At 44.6% G+C, this 14,566-nt stretch overlaps 1 protein-coding gene across 3 annotated transcripts in view; it reads left to right on the plus strand.

The window, feature by feature from the left end:
• LOC106565727 (contactin-4) overlaps positions 1-14,566 on the plus strand; it is a 257,951-nt gene that overhangs the window by 238,112 nt on the left and 5,273 nt on the right. For 2 of the 3 annotated variants that reach the window (XM_014133149.3, XM_014133150.3), the window contains exons 13-19: positions 1,984-2,159; positions 3,488-3,608; positions 4,794-4,952; positions 8,026-8,175; positions 8,383-8,453; positions 13,812-14,046; positions 14,327-14,442. In XM_014133149.3, the coding sequence (XP_013988624.1) occupies positions 1,984-2,159; positions 3,488-3,608; positions 4,794-4,952; positions 8,026-8,175; positions 8,383-8,453; positions 13,812-14,046; positions 14,327-14,442 (1,028 nt within the window). The remainder of the gene's footprint in view (positions 1-1,983; positions 2,160-3,487; positions 3,609-4,793; positions 4,953-8,025; positions 8,176-8,382; positions 8,454-13,811; positions 14,047-14,326; positions 14,443-14,566) is intronic. The other variant, XM_014133151.3, reaches the window with a different exon arrangement.

A 14,566-nucleotide genomic window follows, 5' to 3' on the forward strand; every position in this document is an offset into this window, starting at 1 on the left:
ACCTCCCCGCCGTCCCCGGAGTGTAGTGAGATCTATCTGTCGGGGTGGTTACAAGCTTTCTGTCTTGTCTCTGATTGACCCTGCTTAGTGAGATGGGTACTCTCCTCGCTTTTATAACGACAGTAGGTAACAAGGCATTATACAATATAGATATCAATCAAATGACGCTGGAGAGCTCTGCTCAGTCAGCTGAGGTCATGTAACCAACCAGGGTTATCCATACGATCTGTCACAAATGATGATTGAGTGGAGTAATAGGAGAAGTTTTCCCATCTTTACAGTGAATGAATGGCTCTGGTCAGCTTCAGAGCTAACTAGGCATGACCATACATCTGGCCCCATGGTTTTTAGAACACCTGCTATCACATTAGGGGATAGGCTGCTGTGTCTGTTTGCATTGGACGTTTCACCTGTATGTTCTCAGCACTTCGGCTTGACATTGACATGTCATTAGGTGTATAAATTGGTGCAAAAAAAACATGTCATAAGGATACCTTACTGAGAGGAGTGCAAAAACATGTGATCAGAAGACTATTATAAACCCCATTGGCATTACTGTCAGGAACCAAAAGACATTGACGCTCCTCTTGCCATGTTCTCCCAAGGGACCTGTCGGGAAAGAGGAGGCGTAGATTTTTCTCCTTTTTTCTCCCTTTTTCTCCCTTTTTTCTCCCTTGGCATTGATGGACATTTAATAAATGTGTTCTCTCTGCAAATGTCCCTTTTGTGAGGGTCTGACTGTGTCACGTTATAGCCCCCCATTTCATCTTCCCTGGAATAGGGCTGAGCCTTTAAAACACCATCACATTGTAGTCCAACCAAACCTACCAACTGATATCACTCTGCTCTGATAATAGAAAGAGACTAGATAAATCACATAAAGGGAACACAATGCAAGTATCGAATTTACTCTGGATGACGACTGCACTGCCGGCATTTTCTGCAGGAATCTATGGCTGCCTGTCCAGGGATCATTTGCCATGGTTAATTTAGTCGGCACTCAGTGGATATTTCAACCGAGTACTCACAGCACCCCCAAGAGGGAGACAAGCACCGTACAGCATCAGAACAAAGCGGCTCCTATTTCTCTGATCATTCTGCTCTCGTGCTCCTATCCTCCTTGTCTTTGCTCACACTCATGCTGGAGATGAGGGATGCTGTCTAATTCCCCAGTGAAACAACAGCAACACACCACATGCATGCAGAGACTTGTATAGAGAATGTGTTGTGAAGGAGGAGCCCTACTTATGTTTATTGTTCTTTGAGTGGCTGCAGCAGTCTGGGGGTCTGCACTGCAGTCTGCAGATGGGGGAGTTACTGTACCTAACTGAAGGCTGAGCTCACAGTGACACACATATATATATTATATATATATATATATATATATATATATATATATATATATATATATATATATATATATATAGTTACAGCTTTAGGATCTTAACTTGAGCCAGTTTACTACAGCAGGAAAATAATAATGAAGCAACAGAAAATGTGGATTATAATTAATGGTCATTTGTGTAGGGGTTGATGCATTTTCCATAAGGGAAAATCAGGTGGAAATTACAAACTTCAGAAGTCTTTTTAAACCTCAAATACACTACAAGTTTTACATTTCCAGCTTTGCTGGAAAGTTCAACTGCATCAGGGGGATCAAATGAAGTCCTACATCTGTACAGGGAGACAAGCTGTTAGTCCCCACACTGTAACCTCTGGCTGGCTAAAACTGATTAACTCTGGTAATTACAGTAGTTTTTTATCCAGGGTTAGTGTGTTTTTACTTCCATATGTGGCCATCTATTCGTTGAATTAGTCATTTAAAAAACATGTAAGTTATTAGAACATTTCCTTTTGCAAAACATTTGGAATAATCTTTTACAGTGTTCTTAGCATGGGGATTTCACATAGTATTCCAGCATGTAATGCGTTTTGTATGTGTTTCATTCACACTAACAGTAGTGTATGTGTGCTGTTTTCCAGAGCCGACCATTATAACAACGGCACCGTCCACCCTGGACGTGACTGTAGGAGAGAGCATCGTGCTGCCGTGTCAGGTGACTCATGACCCGTCTCTGAAACTCATGTTCACCTGGTTCTTCAACGAGCAGCTGATCCACTTTGGCAACCACGGCGGATACTTTGAAAAAGTGGGCGGTGTAAGTGCATAAGCCTCTGAATATTCCCTCCCGATTCCAAGAACCTGCGGGGCGATCAAGGCTCCCATTTATAATCAAAGTGTCATGTCTGAGAAATGGTGCCGTAGTACCATGCTTTTATACCATGCTTGTCAGGAGCACTGCAATGCATAATGAATAGGAAGAAACACACATCTTTACTATACTGTGTTGGAGATTTCTTATATTTTATTTATGCCACTGCTCTCCCATGAAAAAAAATTATTAATTGTAATTAAAGAGACAGATTTTTCAACCCCCTTCAGAAATGTCACTGAGAAAGGTCAAAGGGTGAAGCTGGTGATACATTGGAACACTGATACTGTTTCTCTTCATTTAGTATGTGAGGTCATAAAAGAGAAGGGTATCTGCAGTGTAGAGAATGTTTGGATCATGTGTATTAATGGGCTGAAAATGTGCTGCACGTAGTTTATTTTGAAATGACATATACATGACATATTCCCCACCCCTTCCCTAAAACCTACCAAGCTCAAAACTCTTATCTTCTTTCATTTACATTTTACAGTAACAACAAAACACTTAAAATAGCCTTGTTTAGCTCCCCTGTCTGAAGAAGAGTGATGATAAAAATTGTTCCAGAAGTGATTAGTGGAGACATGTACATTATATGGTCAGATTGTCATGTTTTTTATATTTTAAAATCTTAATTACGTTTTCCTTTTGCCATGATAAATGACACCACGATAAATGACACCATCTCTAGAGTTAAATCCATTTGTACACTGTTTCATTGAAACGTCATGGATCCCTATAATGATGCAGCAGCTTTTGCCACATCCAATTTAACACTGGTCCTGACTCCACTCAGTGGTGGGCTGATTAAATGATAGTGGGATTAGAAACAAAATGAAAAGAACTTGAGAACTTAGGCTGTTAAGCTTTGCTTGATCATTGAAATAATGAGGCCACTCTTCTACAGCTAAAATCAGCACATTTGTATGAATACATTTGTGTAATTATTATGATTAAATGTAAGTACTCTGCCTGTCTCACATTTATAGGTAGGCCCATCACCCTTTTAGAACCTGTAAAAAGATAATAGTTTAAACCCTAGAATTATAATACAATAATAAGCATACGAAGACCCTGAATAGGTTTTTCAAATATTTTTTTCTGCTCACATGTTGTTGTCAAATCCGCATATTTCATGTATTTTAATTACATATATTAAAATGTTACTACAGTATATTAATCATTGTGTGTGTGTGTGTGTCTGTGTGTGTGTGTGTGGGTTTGTGCGTTTTTGTGCGTTTGTGTGCATATTTGTTCACGTGTGTGTTGTATGTTAGCAGCATTCGGCTGGGGACATCATGATTCGGAACATCCAGCTGAGACATGCAGGGAAGTACACCTGTGCAGTGCAGACCAAGGTGGACAGTATCTCCATCGCAGCAGACCTGGTGGTCCGAGGTGTCTATACAGGACAAGCAATATTTCATGAAAGATTATTTTATTTATGCTATCAATGATTGGTATTTACTAATTATGTTATAAATGCTTATTTCATGTGATAAAGCATCAAGCAAATGTTAACACTGTCACACATTCAATATGGGTTGAAAAACCTTGTAGTCTGAAAAACCTTGTAAACCTCACAGAAGTGATTCTATGTTGGAAAGTCAGTGAAAAGCCATCCTCGTGTCCTTGAAAGGTAATTGAAAGTCATAGCAATAGAAAAATGCAATTTGCTAGGCAACACTCCCACTCAAATAGTTTTGGGTCACTTGATTGGTTCAGTTATCCATGGCAACATACCTACTGGGTACATAACTTAAAAGCATCTCTGACATGTATTGGGGTGCACAATCATGGATTGATTTAAAAACCAAAAGAAGAATCTTGAAATTCATTCTAAAACTAATATGCTCTTCCCGTCTGGTCTTGGTCAGTACCCATGCTGCAGCATTCTGTATGTATTTTTCAGTTGACCAATGGCTTTCTTGGGACCAGACAGGAGAGCATTAGCAGTAGTCAAGCCTGCTTGAAATAAAAGCATAGATGAGTCTCTCTGTATCAGCCTGAGAGCGAAATGGCCACACCTTAGCAATGTTCATTGCCCCTGAATTAAAATGTGCGGCTAGATGCTCTCTCAGTGCTTTGACTCCAACAATAAGTACCTCGGTCTTGTCTTGATTTAGCTGGATGAAGTTGTGAGCCATCAAAGTATTTAAATCGCTGTACTCCCACTGCTGAAGGTGGACAGTGATCACTGTTCCCTGCTCTGCCTTTATCACAATCCTCTCTTCTCTCTCTCTCTCTCTCTCTCGCTCTCTCGCTCGCGCTCTCTCTCGCGCTCTCTCTCACGCTCTCTCGCGCTCTTGCTCTCTCTCTCTCGCTCGCTCTCTCTCTCGCGCTCTCTCTCACGCTCTCTCGCGCTCTTGCTCTCTCTCGCTCGCTCTCTCTCCTGCTCGCTCTCTCTCTTGCTCTCCATCTCTCGCTCTCACACACACTCTCGCTCTCAAACACACTCTCTCTCTCTGCCTCTCTCTCTTTCCCTTTCCTCACTGTCTCTCCCTCCCTCTCTTTTCCCCCACCCCTCTCTCTGACCACCCCCCTCTCTCTGGCTCCCTGCCTGGCTGTGCCCCATATCTGCAGGTCCCCCAGGCCCACCTACCAGCATCCATGTAGAAGAAATCAGTGACACCACAGCCTCTCTCTCCTGGAGACCGGGGCCTGATAATCACAGTCCAATTACCACATACACTATCCAGGCCAGGACACCCTTCTCCCTGGGCTGGCAGGCTGTCACCACAGGTAGGCTCTCCAACCAGCCATTGCCTCATCAAAGTGTTATATAGGGGTCTGATCTCCATTTTCTCTTCTCTCCTATGAGAATATATATAGGCCTGTGAGTGATTTTACTTTGATGCCAAATGGCACTCAATTGTTCAGTGACCGGGTTGACTGCAGTTTTACTTGACTGCAGGGTTTTTTGAAACGTGGATATATTTCTGACTTACAGTGAAGGGAGCTATTTGATAGCATAGAAAAGTGCCCCATACGAAAGTTTGGATGCCGGATCTCTATATCGTAGAGCTGGGACGATAAACCAAAAAAGATCCATACCGATCACTCATCGCAGGCATTTTGCTGATATCGTTCATTACGATAAGTAGCCTATACTAGAGAAATGTGAAGTTTAAATGAAATAAGTTTGCTAATGGGTGATTTTTAATGGGACAATTGATGGCTACAACCATAGTAGTAGTTTAAAGGATAATAAAAAAACGGTGGTGTACTTATCGTTCTATTTATCACTATCACGTCAATTCAGGTCATTTATAGCAATATTGGTCCATATCACCCAGTTCTACTATATCATCTACAATAGAACAGGGTGTAGGTCCGTATCACCCAGTTCTACTATATCATCTACAATAGAACAGGGTGTAGGTCCGTACCACCCAGTTCTACTATATCATCTACAATAGAACAGGGTGTAGGTCCGTATCACCCAGTTCTACTATATCATCTACAATAGAACAGGGTGTAGGTCCGTACCACCCAGTTCTACTATATCATCTACAATAGAACAGGGTGTAGGTCCGTATCACCCAGTTCTACTATATCATCTACAATAGAACAGGGTGTAGGTCCGTATCACCCAGTTCTACTATATCATCTACAATAGAACAGGGTGTAGGTCCGTACCACCCAGTTCTACTATATCATCTACAATAGAACAGGGTGTAGGTCCGTACCACCCAGTTCTACTATATCATCTACAATAGAACAGGGTGTAGGTCTGTACCACCCAGTTCTACTATATCATCTACAATAGAACAGGGTGTAGGTCCGTACCACCCAGTTCTACTATATCATCTACAATAGAACAGGGTGTAGGTCCGTATCACCCAGTTCTACTATATCATCTACAATAGAACAGGGTGTAGGTCCGTATCACCCAGTTCTACTATATCATCTACAATAGAACAGGGTGTAGGTCCGTATCACCCAGTTCTACTATATCATCTACAATAGAACAGGGTGTAGGTCCGTACCACCCAGTTCTACTATATCATCTACAATAGAACAGGGTGTAGGTCTGTACCACCCAGACTGTATCATCTACAATAGAACAGGGTGTAGGTCCGTACCACCCAGACTATATCATCTACAATAGAACAGGGTGTAGGCATGCATGGTGCTGGGGCGGCAGGTAGCCTAGTGGTTAGAGGCAGGTAGCCTAGTGGTTAGAGGCAGGTAGCCTAGTGGTTAGAGGCAGGTAGCCTAGTGGTTAGAGGGGGGCGGCAGGTAGCCTAGTGGTTAGAGGGGGGCGGCAGGTAGCCTAATGGTTAGGGGCAGGTAGCCTAGTGGTTAGAGGGGGGCGGCAGGTAGCCTAGTGGTTAGAAGGGGGCGGCAGGTAGCCTAGTGGTTAGAGGGGGGCGGCAGGTAGCCTAGTGGTTAGAGGCAGGTAGCCTAGTGGTTAGAGGCAGGTAGCCTAGTGGTTAGAGGGGGGCGGCAGGTAGCCTAGTGGTTAGAGACAGGTAGCCGAGTGGTTAGAGGGGGGAGGCAGGTAGCCGAGTGGTTAGAGGGGGGAGGCAGGTAGCCTAGTGGTTAGAGGGGGGAGGCAGGTAGCCTAGTGGTTAGAGGGGGGCGGCAGGTAGCCTAGTGGTTAGAGGCAGGTAGCCTAGTGGTTAGAGGCAGGTAGCCTAGTGGTTAGAGGCAGGTAGCCTAGTGGTTAGAGCGGGGGACGGCAGGTAGCCTAGTGGTTAGAGACAGGTAGCCTAGTGGTTAGAGACAGGTAGCCTAGTGGTTAGAGGGTGGAGGCAGGTAGCCTAGTGGTTAGAGGGGGACGGCAGGTAGCCTAGTGGTTAGAGAAAGGTAGCCTAGTGGTTAGAGGGGGGAGGCAGGTAGCCTAGTGGTTAGAGGGGGGATGCAGGTAGCCTAGTGGTTAGAGGGAGACGGCAGGTAGCCTAGTGGTTAGAGACAGGTAGCCTAGTGGTTAGAGGCAGGTAGCCTAGTGGTTAGAGGGGGGAGGCAGGTAGCCTAGTGGTTAGAGACAGGTAGCCTAGTGGTTAGAGACAGGTAGCCTAGTGGTTAGAAACAGGTAGCCTAGTGGTTAGAGGCAGGTAGCCTAGTGGTTAGAGGGGGGAGACAGGTAGGCTAGTGGTTAGAGGGGGGAGGCAGGTAGCCTAGTGGTTAGAGACAGGTAGCCTAGTGGTTAGAGGCAGGTAGCCTAGTGGTTAGAGCGTTGGGCAGGAACCGAAAAATTGCTGGATCGAATCCCTGAGTTGACAAGGTAAAAATCTGTCGTTCTGCCCCTGAACAAGGCAGTTAACCCACTGTTCCCCAGTAGGTCCTCATTGTAAATAAGAATTTGATCTTAACTGACTTGCCTAGTTAAATAAAGTTACATGGTTGGTACTGTTCTAATTATTTTGTGCAGAAGCCTGTTAGTTTGGGGAGTTGCCTTTATGATCCTGACAAACAGAGCTCTACGTATGAGCAAACGGGGAACCAAGTGAACTCCACCCTTGAGATGTGTGTGCGGTGTGTGTGCGTGTGTGTGCGTGCGTGTGTGTGTGCGTGTGTGCGTGTGCGTGTGTGTGTGTGCGTGTGCATGTGTGTGCGTGTGTGCGTGCGTGCGTGTGCGTGTGCATGCGTGTGTGTGTGTGCGCGTGCGTGCGTGTGTGTGCGTGTGTGTGTGCGTGCGTGCGTGTGTGTGTGTGTGTGTGTGTGTGCGTGTGTGAGTACAACATGTGTCCTTCTGACTGATTAGTCCCCTGCACCTGTGGAGTGTGCTCAGTGGGCCTGTCAGCCTAGAGGACACTCTCCTGCTACCTGCTTCATTCTGAGGGGAGGGGGCTGTTTTGTTTTGTGCCAGTTCCTGAGGTGGTGGGGGGCCGCAGTCTGACAGCTACAGTAATAGACCTGAGCCCCTGGGTGGAATATGAGTTCAGAGTCCTGGCAAGCAACGCCATTGGGACCGGGGAGCCCAGCAAACCATCCAAACAAGCAAGGACAAAGGAGACATGTATGTAGTGTTTTCATGGATCCCTTCAATTCTGCATGTTTTCTGTGTTTCTTATGAGAGTCAACTTGCCATTTAGTTGGTCTGGTATGGTGGAAAGCTATTTCAATGTAAAAACAAATCTTATCCGAATGTGTTATTATCATGTTATCATTGATGGCTGGTGTCAACTGACTGGAGCAGGATAAAAATGACCCTCTGTTTCCCCAGCTCCGAAGGTCACACCAGCTAATGTGAGCGGAGGTGGAGGCAGTCGCTCAGAATTAGTCATCACTTGGGAGGTAAGCAAGCCGCCTGCTTCCATACTCCCTCACACGTGGAAGGGAAGCCAGACGTCATTATTCTCTAAGGAATCGGGCCGTTGTTGCATTAATAACAGCAGGCAGGCTTAAAGTATGGCATTTCATTTTTAAGAACAGAGAAGCAATAACTGCTGCTGTCACCCTGGGGAGAGAAAAATGCCTTTGAGGTTTTAATAATATAATTAAACAGAATGGTTCTTCACAAAGTCACAAGCAACTTTTCAAAGATTTTGTTTTACTTATCTTTTTTTATATGAAGCTTCCGTCTTAATCAGTCCCGTTTTGAAAACTCATATTTATTCCAGCTGCTTGAAAATCATCCACTAATGTAAAAGTTTTGCTGAATGGCTATTGAATGCTGGTTTCAGTCTGAGAGTTAAAATAAAGTCTAACTTCGACATTAACAAAGTTCTAATACAGTTCTACATACTACACAATATCTATGACTCTCAGTCAATGTCTTTCTTTTCCCAAGTGTTATAAAATAAAATGCCCTTTATATACAGTGAGGGAAAAAAGTATTTGATCCCCTGCTGATTTTGTATGTTTGCCCACTGGCAAAGAAATAATCAGTCTATAATTTTAATGGTAGGTTTATTTGAACAGTGAGAGACAGAATAACAACAAAAAAATCCAGAAAAATGCATGTCAAAAATGTTATAAAATGATTTGCATTTTAATGAGGGAAATAAGTATTTGGCCCCTCTGCAAAACATGACTTAGTACTTGGTGGCAAAACCCTTGTTGGCAATCACAGAGGTCAGACGTTTCTTGTAGTTGGCCACCAGGTTTGCACACATCTCAGGAGGGATTTTGCCCCACTCCTCTTTGCAGATCTTCTCCAAGTCATTAAGGTTTCGAGGCTGACGTTTGGCAACTCGAACCTTCAGCTCCCTCCACAGATTTTCTATGGGATTAAGGTCTGGAGACTGGCTAGGCCACTCCAAGACCTTAACCTCTATGGGCTAGGTGGGACGCTAGCGTCCCCCCCGTGGTGCACTCCATCAACAGCAGGTGCATTTCAAGAGCGGCAAATTTGAATCCAAATAAATGTCAAAATTCAAATTTTTCAAACATACAACTATTTTACACCCTTTGAAAGATAAACATCTCCTTAATCTAACCACGTTTTACGATTTCAAAAAGGTTTTACGGCGAAAGCATAAATTTAGAGTATGTTAGGACAGTACATTTACAAGAGTTGTGTGTAATGTTTTGTCAATTCAAAGACAGGGTCACCAAAACCATAAAACCAGCTAAAATGATGCACTAACCTTTTACAATCTCCATCAGATGACACTCCTAGGACATTATGTTAGACAATGCATGCATTTTTAGTTCTATCAAGTTCATATTTATATCCAAAAACAGCGTTTTACTATGGCATTGATGTTGAGGAAATCGTTTCCCTCCAATAACCGGCAGTCAAGTCAACACCACAAATTAAATAATTAAAATTAGAAAACATTGGTAAAATATTATATTGTCATTTAAAGAATTATAGATTTACATCTCTTGAACGCAATCAACTTGCCAGATTTAAAAAGAACCTTACTGGGAAATCACACTTTGCAATAATCTGAGCACTGCGCCCAGAAAAATACGCGTTGCGATACAGACTAGACGTCATGTTGGGGAGATCTAAAATCGAAAATACTATGTAAATAATCCATTACCTTTGATTCTCTTCATCAGATGTCACTTCCAGGTATCACAGGTCCATAACGAATGTAGTTTTGTTCAAAAAAGCTCATCATATATGTCCAAAAATCTCCGTCTTGTTAGCACATGATCTAAGCCAGCCGGACTTCTCGTCATGAACGAGGGGAAAAAATATATTTACGTTCGTTCAAACATGTCAAACGTTGTATAGCATAAATCATTAGGGCCTTTTTTAACCAGAACATGAATAATATTCAAGGTGGACGAATGCATACTCTTTTATAACGTATTGGAACGAGGGTACCCAACATGAACTCGCGCGCCAGGTGTCTAATGGGCCATCATCGTTCCATGGCTCTTGTTCGGTCAGATCTCCCTCCAGAAGACTCAAAACACTTTGTAAAGGCTGGTGACATCTAGTGGAAGCAATAGGAAGTGCCAAAATATTCCTCAGCCCCTGTGTTTTTCAATGGGATAGGTTTAAAGGTAATACAACACATCAGGTATCCACTTCCTGTCAGAAAATATCTCAGGGTTTTGCCTGCCAAATGAGTTCTGTTATACTCACAGACACCATTCAAACAGTTTTAGAAACTTTAGAGTGTTTTCTATCCATATATAATAAGTATATGCATATTCTAGTTACTGGGTAGGATTAGTAACCAGATTAAATCGGGTACATTTTTTTTACCCAGCCGTGCAAATACTGCCCCCTAGCCCTAACAGGTTAATGTGCTTCTTCTTGAGCCACTCCTTTGTTGCCTTGGCCATGTGTTTTGGGTCATTGTCATGCTGGAATATCCATCCACGACCCATTTTCAATGCCCTGGCTGAGGGATGGAGGTTCTCACCCAAGATTTGACGGTACATGGCCCTGTCCATCGTCCCTTTGATGCGGTAAAGTTGTCCTGTCCCCTTAGCAGAAAAACACCCCCAAAGCATAATGTTTCCACCTCCATGTTTGACGGTGGGGATGGTGTTCTTGGGGTCATAGGCAGCATTCCTCCTCCTCCAAACACGGCGAGTTGAGTTCATGCCAAAGAGCTCCATTTTGGTCTCATCTGACCACAACACTTTCACCCAGTTGTCCTCTGAATCATTCAGATGTTCATTGGCAAACTTCAGACGGGCATGTATATGTGCTTTCTTGAGCAGGGGGACCTTGCGGGCGCTGCAGGATTTCAGTCCTTCACGGCGTAGTGTGTTACCAATTGTTTTCTTGGTGACTATGGTCCCAGCTGCCTTGAGATCATTGACAAGATCCTCCCGTGTAGTTCTGGGCTGATTCCTCACCGTTCTCATCATCATTGCAACTCCACGGGGTGAGATCTTGCATGGAGCCCCAGGCCGAGGGATATTGACAGTTCTTTTGTGTTTCTTCCATTTGCGAATAATCGCACCAACTATTGTCACCTTCTCACCAAGCTGCTTGGCGATGGTCTTGTAGCCCATTCCAGCCTTGTGTAGGTCTACAATCTTGTCCCTGACATCCTTGGAGAGCTCTTTGGTCTTGGCCATGGTGGAGAGTTTGGAATCGGATTGATTGATTGCTTCTGTGGACAGGTGTCTTTTATACAGGTAACAAGCTGAGATTAGGAGCACTCCCTTTAAGAGTGTGCTCCTAATCTCAGCTCGTTACCTGTATAAAGACACCTGGGAGCCAGAAATCTTTCTGATTGAGAGGGGTCAAATACTTATTTCCCTCATTAAAATGCAAATCAATTTATAACATTTTTGGCATGTGTTTTTCTGGATTTTTTTGTTGTTATTCTGTCTCTCACTGTTCAAATAAACCTACCATTAAAATTATAGACTGATAATTTCTTTGTCAGTGGGCAAACGTAAAAAAATCAGCAGGGGATCAAATACATTTTTCCCTCCCTGTAACCATCTTTAGAGGAATGTTGACTTAAACAATAAAAGTCAGTCCTCAGAAATATACTGCTCAAAAAAATAAAGGGAACACTTAAACAACACATCCTAGATCTGAATGAAATAAATAATCTTATTAAATACTTTTTTCTTTACATAGTTGAATGTGCTGACAACAAAATCACACTTACAGGAAATCCAATTTATCAACCCATGGAGGTCTGGATTTGGAGTCACACTCAAAATTAAAGTGGAAAACCACACTACAGGCTGATCCAACTTTGATGTAATGTCCTTAAAACAAGTCAAAATGAGGCTCAGTAGTGTGTGTGGCCTCCACGTGCCTGTATGACTTCCCTACAACGCCTGGGCATGCTCCTGATGAGGTGGCGGATGGTCTCCTGAGGGATCTCCTCCCAGACCTGGACTAAAGCATCCGCCAACTCCTGGACAGTCTGTGGTGCAACGTGGCGTTGGTGGATGGAGCGAGACATGATGTCCCAGATGTGCTCAATTGGATTCAGGTCTGGGGAACGGGCGGGCCAGTCCATAGCATCAATGCCTTCCTCTTGCAGGAACTGCTGACACACTCCAGCCACATGAGGTCTAGCATTGTCTTGCATTAGGAGGAACCCAGGGCCAACCGCACCAGCATATGGTCTCACAAGGGGTCTGAGGATCTCATCTCGGTACCTAATGGCAGTCAGGCTACCTCTGTTGAGCACATGGAGGGCTGTGCGGCCCCCCAAAGAAATGCCACCCCACACCATGACTGACCCACCGCCAAACCGGTCATGCTGGAGGATGTTGCAGGCCGCAGAACATTCTCCACGGCGTCTCCAGACTCTGTCACGTCTGTCACGTGCTCAGTGTGAACCTGCTTTCATCTGTGAAGAGCACAGGGCGCCAGTGGCGAATTTGCCAATCTTGGTGTTCTCTGGCAAATGCCAAACGTCCTGCACGGTGTTGGGCTGTAAGCACAACCCCCACCTGTGGACGTCGGGCCCTCATACCACCCTCATGGGGTCTGTTTCTGACCGTTTGAGCAGACTCATGCACATTTGTGGCCTGCTGGAGGTCATTTTGCAGTGCTCTGGCAGTGCTTCTCCTGCTCCTCCTTGCACAAAGGCGGAGGTAGCAGTCCTGCTGCTGGGTTGTTGCCCTCCTACGGCCTCCTCCACGTCTCCTGATGTACTGGCCTGTCTCCTGGTAGCGCCTCCATGCTCTGGACACTACGCTGACAGACACAGCAAACCTTCTTGCCACAGCTCGCATTGATGTGCCATCCTGGATGAGCTGCACTACCTGAGCCACTTGTGTGGGTTGTAGACTCCGTCTCATGCTACCACTAGAGTGAAAGCACCGCCAGCATTCAAAAGTGACCAAAACATCAGCCAGGAAGCATAGGAACTGAGAAGTGGTCTGTGGTCCCCACCTGCAGAACCACTCCTTTATAGGGGGTGTCTTGCTAATTGCCTATAATTTCCACCTGTTGTCTATTCCAGTTGCACAACAGCATGTGAAATGTATTTTCAATCAGGTTTGCTTCCTAAGTGGACAGTTTGATTTCACAGAAGTGTGATTGACTTGGAGTTACATTGTGTTGTTTAAGTGTTCGCTTTATTTTTTGGCTGTGTGTGTTCACTACTTGTGCACCAGCTTCAAGGGGGGGTGTGTGTGTGTGTGTGTGTGTGTGTGTGTGTGTGTGTGTGTGTGTGTGTGTGTGTGTGTGTGTGTGTGTGTGTGTGTGTGTGTGTGTGTGTGTGTGTGTGTGTGTGTGTGTGTGTGTGTGTTTTCTTGCAGCCTGTTCCTGAGGAGCTGCAGAACGGAGGAGGGTTTGGCTATGTGGTGGCCTTCAGACCGTCCGGAACCACAGGCTGGATGCAGGCTGCCGTGCCCTCATCAGAAGCCTCCAAATATGTCTTTAAGAACGAGAGCATCCAGCCCTTCTCCCCCTTCCAAGTGAAGGTTGGAGTGTACAACAATGAAGGGGAAGGCCCATTCGGACCCGTCATCACCATCTACTCTGCAGAGGAAGGTTGGTAAAGAATAATGTCATGTCAGTCTGAGACGCAGAGGAGCAGCAGTGCGTTTAAAGGCCAATGGAGAGGCATCTCTGGATTGTTTATTCCTGGTCATTACAGTGATCTTTTAACACATGCACTTCTATCTACATCTGCAGATGGTTGGTTCCTACTGTTGCGGCTGGTTCTGGTTCTCTCTCTGTACCGCTGATGAAAGAGATGGACCCACTTTAAGGGTCATCAAAGCCTGCAATACTTTTAAACTAATTAAAAGTATGTTTTTCATTAACCCAGAGCCTGGAAGAGCGCCCACCAGGATCCGTGCCAAGAGTCTGTCTGCGTCTGAGATTGAGGTTTCATGGAAAGCCCTGCCTTGGAACACCAGCAAGAGAAGAGTTCTAGGCTATGAGGTAAGTCAAGTTCTTTCCTGTTTCTCTTTACGTGTGTGTGTGTAGTGTGTGTGTGTGTGTGTGTGTGTGTGTGTGTGTGTGTGTGTGTGTGTGTGTGTGTGTGTGTGTGTGTGTGTGTGTGTGT

This window comes from Salmo salar, chromosome 12 (assembly GCF_965601325.2).
Source record: "Salmo salar chromosome 12, fSalSal1, whole genome shotgun sequence".
Lineage (NCBI taxonomy): Eukaryota > Metazoa > Chordata > Actinopteri > Salmoniformes > Salmonidae > Salmo > Salmo salar.